This window comes from Magallana gigas, chromosome 8 (genome assembly GCF_963853765.1).
Source record: "Magallana gigas chromosome 8, xbMagGiga1.1, whole genome shotgun sequence".
Taxonomy (NCBI): domain Eukaryota; kingdom Metazoa; phylum Mollusca; class Bivalvia; order Ostreida; family Ostreidae; genus Magallana; species Magallana gigas.
This window is the reverse complement of record NC_088860.1, coordinates 17,719,783-17,736,273: the sequence shown is the minus strand read 5'-3', so window position 1 is coordinate 17,736,273 and position 16,491 is coordinate 17,719,783. Positions and strand designations below refer to the sequence as shown.

The following is a 16,491-nucleotide window of genomic DNA, read 5'->3' as shown; positions in this document are numbered from 1 at the left end:
CGTTTTAATTAATTATCTATTGTTTTGACGAAGTTTACTATTGAATTCACAATTGCTACATGTATATGTATGTATTTCGCATCTTTCACGCTATCGCGTATACACATACACTGTACATACTTTATAAAGTGACGAAGAATTTTATTTAAATTGATTTGTTTTTACTCGTGTTATTATAAATCTATAGTCCTCTTTAAAATTGCAAATTAAATAAAAATTCTTTGTATTATGATTAAACGAGTTCGATGACCTACATACTATGGCGTACACGAGTTTTCTTTCCCGGCTTTGTAGGAGATATGTGCGTGTTTTGTGTATTTACCTACACTGCTCCTCTGCACAAAATATCTCTCTCTTTATAAACCGTCCACAGTCCAAAATCCTCGCTGACGGTTGTTTTTTTGGACCGCAGGAGGTTGAGGTCCCTGTGTTGAGTTTTAACACCCGGTTCGTTGTCTTTTAACTGCTCGCCTTATCTGTGTATTGCCGGTAGTCGGTCACCATTAATCAGCAATATGTATCTATTTTAACGATCGGATTTATAATTGCGTCTCACGGTAGCAAAAAATGTTTAAATGCCTGAAGTACACAGGGGCACAGTCTTTGATAGTTTACATGATAAAAGACTAATTGTGACGTATGGCGATCTTCGGATAGGGTTGCTACATGGCATGATTTTTTTTTGGTAGCTAGTATCAGAGAACAGTCTGATTTAAATATTCTTTTAGAATGGATTAATAATTATGAAAAAATACCAATTGGAAATGTTTTATAATTAGTGTCAAATTGGTAGATTTTAGTGCTCCAGAAATGGGGCGCTCTGCAATGTGATTTATTGTGATTCAATAATTGTGAAACACTAATTTCAATGAAAAAAATGCAACTGGAATCGTTAAAAATAGACGCCACGCCTGTGCCCACCTTAGTTCGGCGCCACATCGAGCACCCCCGGAACCACCGGCTGAGGTTGACCAAGAATGGGAAGAACCCCTACCGCCTGGACCGCTCACAGACCCTCGGGGGGTTACAGCTCCCGCGGGAAACCTCCTTCGAGATCGAGCGACCCCAGAGTCACGGGACGCAGAAACTCGTGATCAATGTGGCTACCTCGTTTATGAAGAAAGACAATGCACGATTTGCTACAAAACAGATGGATCCGCCGCTAGCCAGGAGTATTAACTTACCTAGCATCGCCACCTTCCGCCAAACGAAAGTGTCACCGCCAAAGTTGTCCATAATTAATGGTGATTCCTTCATGAAAAGGGGTTTCCGTAGACCCGCGAGCGACAAGATGCACCCGGCGTCGCCACAGAACTTATCGGACGAAAAACAGGAATGGATTGGCAGGTGGATCGAGAATACGAACAAAGCTCTTGAAAACGATGAATTCTTCATCACGGACCCATTACCTATCTTATCGGAGAATTCATGAGTGTGCTACTATATCTTTAACGCCATTTTCTATTTTTATGTACATATTTGTGATTTCATGGATGCATATCTAAAGGACGAAAGTGTTTTGCTAATTTTTTTAAAGATTTTTTTTATCTCAAGTTGAAGTTGGTGAATTATGAGGATTGTGAACTTCTAAAATGCTTAATTAATTTTGCGATTGTTATTAAAAGTCATCAGAACATGTATCTATATGCTGCTATCACAAGACCGAACTTTGACGAAGAAAGTAACCGATGTATCGGAAGAATAACTACATATATCTTTATCAAACCACTTTATTTTACTTTACTGTATGTTTTCTTATAATATTTATTTATATTTATATAAATTATATATGTACAGATAATGCTTGTATTGTATGTACATGTATGTAATGCAGTATATATTCATGTGTTTGAATATATATACATGTGTGTGTTCGTGTTCATCCATGATTTACCCTCAATAAAATAATGAAAGGTGCTTTCTAAAGCTTTTATATACCTTTTTTCGGAAAAAATCAATCCGAATTATTCATCACCAAATCCCCTATAGTTGATAATTTTAAAAACGTCACGTCGCTAGTGTTAAAAATGTAACAAAGATGTAATACCACTACGTTTTTATACAGTCATGCATTCAAATACATGTACAATCTCAACGGCTTAATGCATAAAAACAAAATGTAAAATAAAATTATTTAAAATGTATTTATTCCTTTTTTCTCTCTTTTATTTGTTCATCTTAATTTTGATTCAAATCGATTATAAAAGACATATGGCCTACTAGTATTTGTTTAATATTCAATTATTCGATTTAATATTACATTTATTTAAAAAAAAAAGCATGTCCATCCCATGAATACAAACAGTTTGATGGCGATAGCCAACCCTTGATCTTAAACCAATAAGGAAAGGCTGTATACAGATAAACAACAACAATGTGATGTATAATATCATAACCGGTAGTTATACGTGAACCGTCCGTGGTCATTGACGGATAACGGAGAACATGTAAACATCATTAATATTCATAACGGTGAAATCATGTGTTTTAACCAATGGAAGATAAAAAGCCCAATATAATGTCCGTTTAACGGCGAAAATCCTTCTGTTATGTCATGAAACGTACGAACTGCAGATATGAAAATTTAATTGCAATATAAACATGTCAACCTCAGGGTGAATGGAAACGTTATAATTTACTGCTGTACATAAAAAAAAACACATGCTGCTTCACAAAACAATGGAATCAAAAGGCACTTGGCCAAGCGGTCAGTATATGGGGGCATGCTTGGAGAAAGAGTGGATATGAAAACGGTCAGATATGTTGCATTATTGCCGAGAAAAATCAAAGAATATACTTATAAAATTAAAAAAAAAATTGTGTTACACTTACGTAGTTTTGTGGTATCAAACGGATTTTGTACAAAAGGCTTTATTGCTTTAATATGTACATGAATGTGTATAAATATATTTTGTAAGTAATATTTACATAAATTACATTTAACATGCACACAAATACTGGGGCTTTTTGGTTTGTGTTTAATCAAAGCATGTGTAAGATATGCACAGATATATTATTTTTTCCTCTATAATCAATGATTCGGCATCCTTGAATGATTCTATTTGACCTGCAACAGAGAAACAATGCATTTGTACGGTTTGTCTCTCGCAATCTGTAATTGTATTGACAGGTCTTTGTGATATCAAAATTCAATAAATTATTTAGCTTTAAAATTATTGAATACACCACTTCAACAAGGCATTACTAAATGATTGATTCATTTCATGTGTAAATAATGATTATAAAACTTAAATCAACCAACAGCAAGCTTAGTATTTCACTTAATCAAAGATGCCTGCAAATAGACATTTGAGAACCATTCTTTATTTAAAAGTGTTCTTTCCTTGCTATTATTTTGGTCTTCAAAAAAATATTTTTTTGAAGAAACGGCGAGGCACCTTATTTGTAAATATTCTCCCTGAATCCATTTTAAGGAGAATCAATTTCAAATGAGCAAACTAACCGTGGACCAGGAAGTGGAATATACAGAAAGAGGCACAATTATCGCCCCAATGCAGTCCGCGCTAATTGTGTCAGCTCGGGGGCGCGCATCCATTGATCACCGAGTTAATCATAACGTGGACAAAGTAGAGCCTTCATGGAGGTGACACTTACCTAGGATTTTCTGCGTCTTCTGAGCATCTAGGCTGCAGTTATCAACACGATAAATGGATATATTGTCCCATATGTGTCCACTCCCGTACATAAGAAATATATAACTGCCTTAATAAATATCTTCTCGGACAAAGGCATAGGTAATTTATTCAATTTCTTTGGAAGACATATTCTCCAAAGCCGTACTATAGTTTCAGCAAACACAGGGTTATATACTGATGTAAAATTCGTTGTATTCATTTTCCAACTTTGTAGCGTAGTCCCTTTAAGGGGGGATAGAACGTTGAGCTCGTGACTTTCATTGATCACATGACATTTATGATATAATGTATTGTAAAATATTTGTGTTCAAATTGAGAATGATAAACTCCAAAATTTGAAGTGTTGTTTCTAGCAATATTTTCGTAGAATTATGATATTGCCAATGTAAAATAGCCATTGTTGTAAATAATTTTAGAATTTATTTTTGCTCTTAAAATCAATTAATATAATAATATGCAAATAAATTCCAGAGAAAAAAAATAACCATTGCAGAAAATTGATATCATCAGAAAATTTTATAATGCCATAAAAGGGGATTCCTGTCAAAATATCTCCCTTGCAAAGTGAGAAAGTAGTCACGAAAATGATATATGTTATAGAAGACATCTTAATGCTGATGTGTTGAAAAAAAAGCAAAAAAATCCATTGACAAATAATTTTACACTGCAACGCCCTGTTCCACTTGAGGAAATCGCATTTTTACACTAGAACATATGACATGCTTGACGTTTACTCAAGGTGTCGACTTTAGAAAACAAAAAGCCCCCTTAAAAATTGGTTGAAAGATCCCCCGTCTAAATTAACGTGTTACTCAGTCTAGACATACATTTACATGTATATGCATATTTATGTATACATGTACATGTATGCATTTTGTTTGCTTTTTTAACGAACATGGATCAGCCATTATAAAGCCTTGTACAGGGACGGACATTGCGATCCGTACCCCAGGACCAGACTTTGTGTCTTGTTAGCGAACCCCCAGTAACATTCTGTGACGGTTACTCATAACTAACTCCATGCTAGGAACCAACCGCAACTGCACCGATATTGAATGTCATATTGATTGTTTATATTGGCTGTGGTTATGGTGATAGATGTCACATGCAAGACCATGTACACGCTTATGATGCCAGGACCAGTGGGTTCCTAACTTTTGACTTAAAATCTTTCAAACCACAAGCAGATAATCCGATGCTTTTTAACCTTTTATGTTCAATTTTATAAGCATAATCAAATATGATTCAAAATGGAACCGCGAATAGAATCTGATACTGGAGAAATCATCGATGTAAATAATACTCACTATACCTTTAAGGTGCTACTAGAGACATAAATAACATTATTTTTGTCTCTGGTACTACACAGCTTTCCAAATTTGATCGTTTCGAGCGAGATCAGTACCTTTCTGGGTTTTTTTTACCCAAGAAAATTGTTAACAACAAAGTGTATTATACAGAAAAATAATGCGCCTTGTAAATTATATAACGACATGCAGATTCACACCCCTGATATGTTCTGCCTATCTGGCCATGGGCCTCTAGCAATGAAAACCAGCATATGCCAGACCGCGCTTCGAATGCCCCCGTGAATGTGGCAAAAGGCGCGTGCGTCTAAACATTGACAGTTAGTAATGGTCAGCGAATTTCGTGTACAAGGGCCTGCACGTACATTTATTATGTGATGAAACAGTAATTACCACCGTAATTTATTTCCCTACTATTGTTTGGCATGGAAATCTCGTAAACAGTAGTCTCGGTTGCTTATTAAGCGTGTGAGTGACTCAGATCAATGTTGGGCCAATAACATTTACTGTACGATTATTGAAAATATACCTATATATCGATGAGTCACAAAGAGAAACACCAATGCAATCACTAACTAATTAGTAATTACTCAGTAGTGAGAGTTACGGACTGTTTATTAACTATCTTTAGTATATCTTTGAACATAGAACACAGGAAAAGAATGACACGATATACAAAATTGCGTGCGTGTACCCCCCCCCCCCCCCCCCCTTTCCAGAACATAGAAATTTTTCTTCAAATCATGTCTCAAATAAACAAGATTGTGTTCACTTTAACGTTCTCACTTAATGCAAAACATGTTCAGTATTTATGTAATATCCGAATGAGTATATGTAATTTATCATTTTGATTAAAAAAGAGGTGCATGTACACTTGTATTTATAAATCATTTATTATCTATTTAACATTCAGAATGGCAGAACGTTTGAATAAAAAAAATCTTTAAAAACAAACACATACATATAAAGTTATGAAAATGATTAAAGGAATAAATGAATGAATTATCAAAAAAATGAACGAATGAATGAAAAAGTAAGTAAATGAATAAATGAACAAATACATGTAGATAAAACCATGTTTAAAGTTAAACTAAAAATAAATAAATAAATAAATAAATAAATAAATAAAAGCATGTTTAAAGTTAAACGTCCGCGTCGGCATCTCTTTGAAGATTGTTGAAATCACCAACATGCAACATGTACAAACATTGCAAAGTCATAATTGTCATCTAAACAAGACATTTTACATTATGAAACCAATAAGGAATACGCTTTTTATTCCCGGTGAGAACTAACTGTCTGATTGATGGGGTTAATTAATCACAAGGGTCACGTAGAGAAAGGGACAATAAATGTGTCCGCGGTTATTCGGTCATTATCTCCTGGGAGAGTATATAAAGAAGCGGGTGCAGAGGACCAAGCAGACAGGATCAGCCGTCAGAACAGGTAAGACGGTGTTCTCCGAGCTCTCCCTGGGCCAAGAGGGTGAACATCCTTAAAGGCTGAAACCAAACGCTATCATTCTTAATTGTAAAACAATCTTGGGCTGCATTTTCTGTTGAAGCATTTTGTTTTTGGTATAAAAGGGACATATTATCATTTGGATAATCTTTTATGTGTGAAATAAGAAGTATAAAAATATGTTAATTTTTAATTTGTGTGACTATTTAGCGAATGTTTCTTTTCTTAGAGAGAGTACTTCTATCTTGTCCAGTAATTATTGTATAATGATCAAATCGGTGGTGTTTTAATGAAATAAATTTTTTCTGAATGTGATGAAAATTACTTGATTCTAAAACTTTTTCTTTTTCTTTTAGACCCACCTTTCAAAATGCTGAAGTTTGTATGCCTTGCCCTCTGTGTCGTTTACGCTAGCGCCACCTACAAAAGAGGTGGATATGGTGGCGGATACGGAGGTGGATATGGAGGCGGAAACGGCGGCGGATATGGAGGTGGATACGGAGGTGGATATGGTGGAATAGGAGGAATTGCTGGATATAGCAGTGGATATGGCGGTGGTATCGGAGGCGGATACGGAGGTGGATACGGTATTGATGACGGATTCGGATACGGTGGTATCGGAGGAGGATATGGCGGTATTGGAGGTGGATACGGCGGTATCGGAGGTGGATATGGTGGTATTGGAGGTGGATACGGCGGAATCGGAGGTGGATATGGTGGTATTGGAGGTGGATACGGTGGTATCGGTGGTGGATACGGTGGTATCGGAGGTGGATACGGAAGTGGAGGAATCATTGGAGGCAGTCTTGGATACAGCAGCGGTGGATTCGGTGGAAAATACGGACGCAGATCCAGAGGAAAGGTAAGCATAATCCATCAGAATTATCATTCATGTATATTGTGAATTGTTCGTATTCATCAATGTATGTACACTTGTTGATTTATACTAACGGGCGACCTTTGATATTACAGGGATACTATTAAAGTGACCAAGTACACCACCTACCAGGGTCCTTGTCTCCTGTCAGCCCTAGGAGGTCCAAGCGCCTAAACTCATTCATCGACGTCCCGACTTGTTGTCATGGTTTATGTGTTATTTCTATTTTTATAAAATTGCAATTGAAGAAATAAAATGTTTTATAAAAACGTCTCAACTCGTTCCTATTTTGTTATAATGTAATTGATTGGTAAATCTTATAAAGAGCAGTGGCGTCGGTGCTATGATGCTATGTGCCTAATGGTTAGGTATAACTTCGCAAAAAACGACGCCTATGAAGAGGCAATCTGATTAGAATCAGACAACCACGTGGATTTCGATTTAATTAACACTCTCACGTAGAAATTTTGATTAATTTCCAATAACTAGTTCAAGTCTGTCCCAAGTTATTGTTTCCGTCATTTTTGCGGATTTTAACGTTAACGAAAATAAACATAGCCACATGTCAAGTAAGTTCCATTAAAACTGATTAAAGGGGAAAAATCAAGATGTCTTCATTGACACGTCATCTGTTTTCACCCGGAAAACGAAAACGAAAACAAAGGGTGACTGCACTAAACGCCGTAGTCATATATTTTCGATTCATATAAATTCATATTTTAAAATTCATATCCAAATAAAACAGCTCATTGATGTTTTTTCAACTATTCACGTAGTTTCATTACTCTTTTTTTTTCATTTGGCTGACACAATAAACTGATTTGTTTCCCAGTTTTGTCAGTTGTCCAATGTTAGGGTTGATCCTGAACGGAACACGGAATAGTATAAAAATACAATTTATTTTGAATTAGAGAAAGCTATTTTCTCTAATATTTAATCAATGAAAAAAAACCCAGACATAACATTAAGTTTCGTTTTTAACCAACGACTCATCCACATTTCGTGACTCCCATTAGATCCGCGCAAGCCTCTACTGGGATCATCGTAAAATTTCCGTAATGAATTCTTCCTTGATTGATTTAGAACTTCCTTGATAATGCCTTTTCAATTTCAGCTGACACAATTAACCAAGATTGATCATAAATGTAATTTATATCTTTTTTTAATTGGTAAAAGTAACAACTATACTAGATTTCTTGACATTTTGTCGCTTCTTGCGACCAAACAAACATGGGAAAAAATTCAATCATTTATTGTAGAAAAGTACATTGTTTATATTTCAAAACTGGAGCACTGAATTGAAGTAATTCTTAGAACAGACTGGAATATGTAGTACATGTATTTACATACAGTCTTGACATCAATGCATGGCCATTTAGCACGTTATGAGAAGATTTTAAAACCTGTAGACCATCATATTTTCATTGATCTTAATTATCTCCCTTGTAATGGGGTCTTGATTAATCCTCTTCAACAACGGGTGATTAACGCCAAGTTTGGCGGAAATTATGAAGGTGATTCTTGAGAAAAAGATCATGAAAATATGACAAGTTTATGACACATTAATCAGCAAAATCTTATCAAGTTAATTGTTTTTGTAAAGTACATGTAATTAAATAATATTTAGTGAGGTGTATTTTATTTTTTATTTTTATTGTAGATTTCTGTATTTATAACCTGCAGCTTTTTTTAAAACTAGATTATCGAGAAACAATATTGAAAGTAGAACGTCAATAGGCCTATTTAAAAAAATATATATACCCTTTGAAAACGAAAGTAGGGGAGGATTGTTAATTTTGTAATAAAAGTTATTTTACAATTATATCTTCAGGCAAATCATGTTAATGTGTTTGAAAAAGAAAAAGCAAATAAAACCTATCATTATTTGATCATATCAACAATACCTAATTGATAAGTCTATTTTTAGCCACTGCATTTTCAGAAAATCGGCTTGTTGTCTTTGTGTAGGTTGTTATCATAGTAGCAATTCGGCAATGGCGCGCGAGGCATGCTTTTTGAATTCGAGGAGAGCATTATGCTGTTCAATTGGAATTAATGCAATACTTTTTACTGCGCTTCTCGTTTTGCAATATTTCTACGACAGTAGGAAGGATGATGGCAATGCAACAGAAGAATTAGGTGTACACGCCAGTGGTCAGCAGGCAAAGAATTATTTCTCTGACTTTATATCGGTGTCGAATAATACTCTCTGTGTAGAGTGTGGATATTTAGGGGAAAACATTTCAGCTGAAGAAACTCTTTACAATCAAATATTGATTTCAAAATATGGGTCACATATGTGCTGTTTGGAAGATGGAAGCCTAGCAAGCCTCGCACGAAAGGTAGTCACATACGAAATCGAAAGTAAAATTAACTGGTTTATTTCGCAGAAAAACTTTAGTTTAAACTGAAACTAGAGTTTCTTAGAAATCTACGCAATGTTATTTTTAATCTTTTGTCAAGAAAATTATGTATTTATTTCATTTTAGAAACTGCATTTTTTAAAAATCGGATAACAAAGTTGGGGTGGATTTATTTTGAGTATAAACTATTCGAAGTCAGTATTTGTAGTTTGATGTTTAAAAGTCTTCGAAGTTTGAAAGCATGATATAAACATTTATTTAGTAATTATTTGATTTTTCAAACAATGAAATATCATTAAATGATTTGATTATTTTATAAAACGTTTTCTTATTTCTAAGTGTTATTTTTCAGGTTTTGAAAATAGGTGATAGTGAAAAACCGATCGACAAAGGTATATTTTAGCTGTACGAGTTTACATGTATTTAAGGAATAAGAAAACATTCTTTGAGTATAATGAGTCAATATGATTGAGGTTATGAAATTATCACCCCATAATATTCAACGAATGATTCCTTATTACTTATAATTATCTAATTTAAAGCCATCGTATGATTTATTTAATTATAATTAAATAAGCAAACCCCGCTTGCGCCTCAATTTGGCGTCATTTGAAGTTATGGGTTTTATAGTACCAAATCGATACGTAGTGTTATCACAGGCAAAGACACTGGAAAATGTAAATATAACTTTTTAAAATACTAATCATATATGATCGCGGTCAAATGATAATTTGTTTCGAGACATACAATATAAGTAACGGCGAAATGGGCCTACTTTAGCAATACTATGGTATAGTATTCACTGCATGTTGGGTCAAACAGTATACATGTATCATACCAACAACACCTCATGTTTTAATAAATGAAAATCTGCCCTTAATCAATGATATTTAATTCTTTACATTGAACTTTTAATATGAAGCAGTCACTTTGGCACAATAGTTTAAAATTGTATAATTACAAAACCCAATGTTATTCTAAAGTGTAGTTTTTAACCAAAATAATTGTAAAACTTTTCTTTTATCAGATTCTTTTTCTTGGTGGAGAGAGAGGCCAAATTCAGCACACTTGTATCTGAAAGATTGGTACCGGACTCAGTTGCACTGGACGGCTTCCGAAGAAACTGGATCCGCCTTTTCAAAATTATCAATCGTAGATCAGAACAAACTTGTCATTAAAAAAACTGCAAACTATTTTGTTTATGCCGCCGTCGTCTTTGATTTTAGAACCGTCATTAAAGTTCCACAGGTCTACTACAACATCACTAGCTTCCTACCCGTACTTCCTCATTTACAGCCCTTTGTTTTGATGGGTAAGTATGGCGGGTCTCCATTCTCAGAAAAGCGACATACGGGATATCTGTGTGGAATATCGAAGTTCTACAAGGGACATCAGATCTCAGTATCTGTCAATGATCATAGTTTTATAGATAACACCCCTTACGCGAACTTCTTCGGAATATTTAGGCTGTGAGAAGTTTGGAAACAAAACGGAAATCTGTTTCCGATTTATGCGATTTTTTCTCCACCAATTACTCATATCATATAGAAAAAAAAGATTATAACAATCTAGAGAAATTGGTTATACTGTTTTGTAATCATATCATTATTGAAATTCTGTGTGTTATTATAATAAAAGAAATTAAGCTATGCATACAAAACATCTTTCACATGCACTACTATCACATATTTTTTGTACATTGGGACATTGTTAGATGCGATGATTTCAGAATTTAATATGAAAAAAATTTGTGCAAAATATGTAGAAATTTTACATAAGAAAATTCACATTACATTTACATTAATGTTAATTATTATTTAAGCAATAACATGCTTTCTTTGGTGATTTATGCGGGGTTGGAATGTGGCGACATTGCAGAAAAAATACATAACCTGCGTAAGCGTGTTATGTCAATTTTTCTGCAATGATCGCTACCTTTCATAACGGGCAAGAGTTGTCAAAGAAAGCATTTTTTTGTTTGTATTTAAATCTTTCTTTTAAACAAATAAAAAAAATACTGTTCATGTACATCAGGACTGAAATCTACACGCCCTGTTTAGCGATTAGTCGAAATCTATGTGCAGCGACCTAAGAAAAAGCACCGACTGCACAAAGTAATCATGATGTCGGCCTCAGATTTAAAAAAGAGACGATTTGGCTGTTCCTTTTAGGTAACGTAAATTTTCTCAGATTTAAATAATACTTTTTAACGTCTTTTCTTTAATTCTATATTTTTTAAGGAAGGTGATTCAGGCCCAAGGGCTGATATTGGTCGAGGGCTTAAAAAGGGTGTCCGATGGAAAAGGGGATGCATTATATTTATTACTTAATAATAATTTATATTTATTACTTAATAGTAATTGATAACGTACTTGACACACCTTTAAAAATTCAGAATTAAAGACGTAAAGGTGGCTCTATACACCCACATTTTATTCCAATTTTCAATAGAAAACCACAAAACATATACTTATCAAATATTAAAATGATGATAAGGATACTATAGGTATTTTAAAGGAATTTTCTGATCACAATTTGTCCGTTGTCTGTCGTCGTCGTCGTTGTAAACTTTTCACATTTTCATCTTCTTCTCAAGAACCACTGGGCAGATTTCAACCAAATTTGGCACAAAGCACCACTAGTTGAATGGGATTCAAGTTTGTTCAAATGAAGGGCCACGCCCTCTTTAAAGGGGAGATAATTGAGAATTATTGAAAATTTGTTTGTATTTTTCAAAAATCTTCTCAAAAACTATTCGGCCTGAAAAGCTTAAACTTGTGTGGAGGCATCCTCAGGTAGTGTAGATTCAAGTTTGCTCAAATCATGGTCCCCGGGGGAAGTGTGGGGCCACACTAGGGGGATCAAGTTTTACATAGGAATATATATAGAAAATCTTTAAAAATCTTCTCCTCAAAACTATTAGGTCAGAAAAGCTCAAATTAAAATGGAAGCATCCTCAGGTAGTGTAGATTCAAGTTTGCTCAAATCATGGTCCCCGGGGGTAGGGTGGGGCCACAATGGGGGGATCAAGGTTTACATAGGAATATATAGAGAAAATCTTTGAAAATCTTCTTCTCAAAAACTATTAGGCCAGAAAAGCTCAAATCAAAATGGAAGCATCCTCAGGTAGTGTAGATTCAAGTTTGATCAAATCATGGTATCCAGGGGTAGGGTAGGGCCACAACAGGGGGATAAAGTTTTACATAGGAATATATAGAGAAAATCTTTAAAAATCTTCTTCTCAAAACTATTAGGCCAGGAAAGCCCAAATTTGAGTGGAAGCATCCCCAGATCGTATAGATTCAAGTTTGTTTAAATAATAGTTCAGGGGTATGGTGAGGCCACAAGGGGGGATGAATTTTTACATAGGAATATATAGAGAAAATATTTAAAAATCTTCTTTTTAAAGACTATTTGGCCAGAAAAAGCTTAAACTTGTGTAGAGGCATCCTCGGGTAGTGTAAATTCAAGTTTGCAAGACAGTCCCTAGTGATAGGGCGGGGTCGTGATGGCGGTTTGAATATATAGAGAAAATCTTTAAAAATATTCTGGGAAAGTTTTCGGTCCAAAACTCAGTACTTAGTGTGAAAGCATAGGTTATGCAGATTTAAGTTTGACGAAACCATGATTTTCTAGAGAAAAGTGGGGCCACGAAATTGGGGGGGGGGGGGGGGGTTATATAGGAATAGAGAAAATCTTCTTACAGGTACAACAACAAAAAGGGCTTGGTATTTACCAATAAAAAAAGAGGTGGATAAAAATTGGCAGATTTTCAGTTTTTTTTTAGCAAGATCTATTGTACTTAGTTGTCAACATATTTTGATACTGTAATGCTAATTTGATCAGAATTAAGGCAATTGTTGCTCAGGTGAGCGATGTGGCCCCTGGGCCTCTTGTTTAATGTTTTTTTCGTGTTTTTGTAAAATAATTTTTAAAAAGACAATTAAAAATTGAGAGAATTTTTTTGGTCATATGATGAATATTTCCTTCGGACACCCCAAAAAAATATAACACTTCTTAACATTTAAAAATGTTATAGCATTTTTTTTTATTATTTCCCCAAAACATAATTTTTCATAATTTCTTACTTTGTTGACAAATTATCTGAAAAAAGTGCTTGATGTTGTAAGAAAACGTATTTTAATAAATGTGACGTAAAAAATTGAATGTAAAATCATTGCAAATAAACACAAAAAATATTTTAAATTTTAATTGGTATGAAAGTTCCTCAGGTAAGGGTTATCGTTCCTAAGTCCCAAGGGCCAAACACCATGGGGACTTTTCATTTTTGAGTTGAAGAAAATTTCCTAAAATAATGTTGGAATGATAAATACATACATATTTCATTATAGGCCTGTATACGTGAATATATTCGCTTTAATGCAAAACTAAGTCAAATAAATCAAGGGGAAAATGGACTTATGGGATTTATGTATTCCAACCTGAGAGGAATTCAAAGCCACCCTCCCATCCCCTTGAGTTGGTAAGGAACACCTGTCAATATTAATGTGGATTAAAGTATATTATAATTGAAATACTTTCACCGGTTTAGAATTTTCTTTCACAGAATTCAAACAAAAAATACGTTTTAGAAAATTTTGGAAAGTTAAAAATTTTATTGTTCTCCACGTGATTCGAACTCAAGACCCCGGTGAACCCACTAACCCACTGCGCTACGCTATAAGATCTGATGGGGAAAAACTATATAAAAAATATACTTAGTTTTTTTTGTTTATTTATTTATAAATAATACCACACAACGTGGAGGTGTCACATACCACATTACTTGTAAGTAATGAATTTTCCAATTATTAAATTAAATCTATTCATTTAACAAATTTTTCAAAAGAGCGGCCCCTATACAATTCGCCTCAGTTTAAATCAGCCAGTACCGGAATTGCATGCTTCCAGATTTACTTTTTTGCGTACTGCCTCATCAAAAAGTGGTGTATAGAGCAACCTTAAAAGGCATCATTTAATCACCATTGCAAAGTTTTATTTTACATTAAAATTTTGAATAAGGAAGTACCCACACGGGGATGTATAAATAATGTCATCTTCCTGGGATAATTACCACGGTATCTAAATAGCATTGATTTGAAAATTAATTACTTTATTTATAGATTTTTTTATGTTAAGGACAAAAAAAAACATGACAAACTATATATAGAACAATATGATAAGGAAAATGATTGAGAACTTAATTTTTCCCGAACTTAACTTTCGACTAGACAGACTTCACAACGTAAATGATGTAAAAGAATTTATAAGGGTATTTTTAAGGGTTTTCCTCCATTTGTATCATGCGCGTTTTCTGTAGTATATATTGATGATATATGTTTGTATTTTGATCACATTTTGATTTACAAATTTATCCAAATCACCTTAAAATGTGATGATATCCATAAGACAAAACATAATTTTCGGCAATTTAGCTGAATTGCTCTCATGCGCAGGTCTAGAATTTTTTTTGGGAGGGGGGCTGAGAGATATTGTTTGCCGGGGGTTGGGGGGATGGGTGGGATTTCGATGTCTACTGTCATTAACTTTACTTTGAAAATTCTATCAAATTGAATTTTTCAGAAAGGGGGGGGGGGGTCGGAACCTCCTGACTTTCTAGATTCGCGCAATTTACTCGCTCATCTATATCAGTATTGTTGTAAAAAACCCAAAACACTCCCATACGCCCACTGCCCATGGACCATTTATAATTAGCTGAACTTTATTTTATATTCGTATTTTGTTTATATTTTCAACCACGTGTAGAGTGGTTGAACACGAACGATAACTTTCTTCTAAATATCATAGTTTAATCTTAATAACTGTTAGATGATGGAATAAGACATGCATCTTAATAGATTTCCGTGTTTTAACATAAAACAAAGTATGATATGATATGAAAAACTACCAGTTCTTACGTATTTTGAGAATATTATCCGAACACTTACACTTCCGCTCGAAATTTCACATGTACTAAACAAATCTCGGTGAAGTCTCGTGAACTTTCATTTGAGCACCTCTGGATTTATTGCATACTTAGCAACGATAAAGAAAACATTCCGAACACATTTGCAGGGGTGATGTAATTGATTTGTTAATCTTATAAAGAGGCAATCTGGTTAGAATAAGACAACCACGTGAATTTCCATTTAATTAACACTCTCACGTAGAGATTTTGATCCAATAAATTGTTCAAGTCTGTCCCAAGTTATTGTTTACGTTATATTTGACGTTTTTTTAACGAAAACAAACATAGTCACATGTCAAGTAAGTTCCATTAAAATTGATTAAAGGGAAAAAATCATGATGTCTTCATTGACACGTCATCTATTTTTTCCCGGAGAACGAAAATGGGAAAAACGAAAACGAAAACAATAGATGTCTGCACTAAATGCCGTAGTCATATATTTTCGATTCATATAAATTCATATTTTAAAATTCATATCCAAATAAAACAGCTCATTGATGTTTTTTTCAAGTATTCATGTAGTTTTGGATCCATCTTCAACTAAGTCTGGTCTAACATTTTCTTGTGGTTCCCATGTTTTGGATCCATCAGTCCACTCAATTCTGAAATACTCATCCTTGTGACGGTATTTGATGAGTTTCCGAATGTCATAGGGATATCGTTCGTTGTCTTCATCCAGAATATCTGCTTGACTCTGAGGTTGTGCTTGGGGTTGATCAACATCAACTTCTGTGGCTGGTTGTGTGTTTTTATTGTCCTGTTGGCTACGGGTTTGAGTATCATCTGTGTTCTGTTCATCTTCATCCTGAATGGTTGGTTGTTGCATAGGCTGTGCAATGTTGTTTCTTTCTATTTCAGG

At 34.3% G+C, this 16,491-nt stretch overlaps 1 protein-coding gene and 1 long non-coding RNA gene across 2 annotated transcripts; both read left to right on the top strand.

Annotated features, from left to right (window-relative positions):
* Positions 1 to 6,271: 6,271 nt before the first annotated feature.
* On the top strand, positions 6,272 to 7,574 carry LOC105319512 (uncharacterized). The gene is made up of 3 exons (XM_011417087.4): positions 6,272 to 6,409; positions 6,781 to 7,286; positions 7,397 to 7,574. The coding sequence occupies exons 1-3, from the start codon at positions 6,316 to 6,318 to the stop codon at positions 7,406 to 7,408; spliced, it is 612 nt and encodes a 203-aa protein (XP_011415389.3). The 5' UTR covers positions 6,272 to 6,315; the 3' UTR covers positions 7,409 to 7,574.
* A 1,929-nt stretch (positions 7,575 to 9,503) lies between these two features.
* LOC105341146 (uncharacterized) lies at positions 9,504 to 11,315 on the top strand. The gene is made up of 3 exons (XR_010708367.1): positions 9,504 to 9,643; positions 10,017 to 10,056; positions 10,692 to 11,315. It is a non-coding gene; the product is annotated as an uncharacterized lncRNA (long non-coding RNA).
* The last annotated feature ends 5,176 nt before the right edge of the window (positions 11,316 to 16,491 follow it).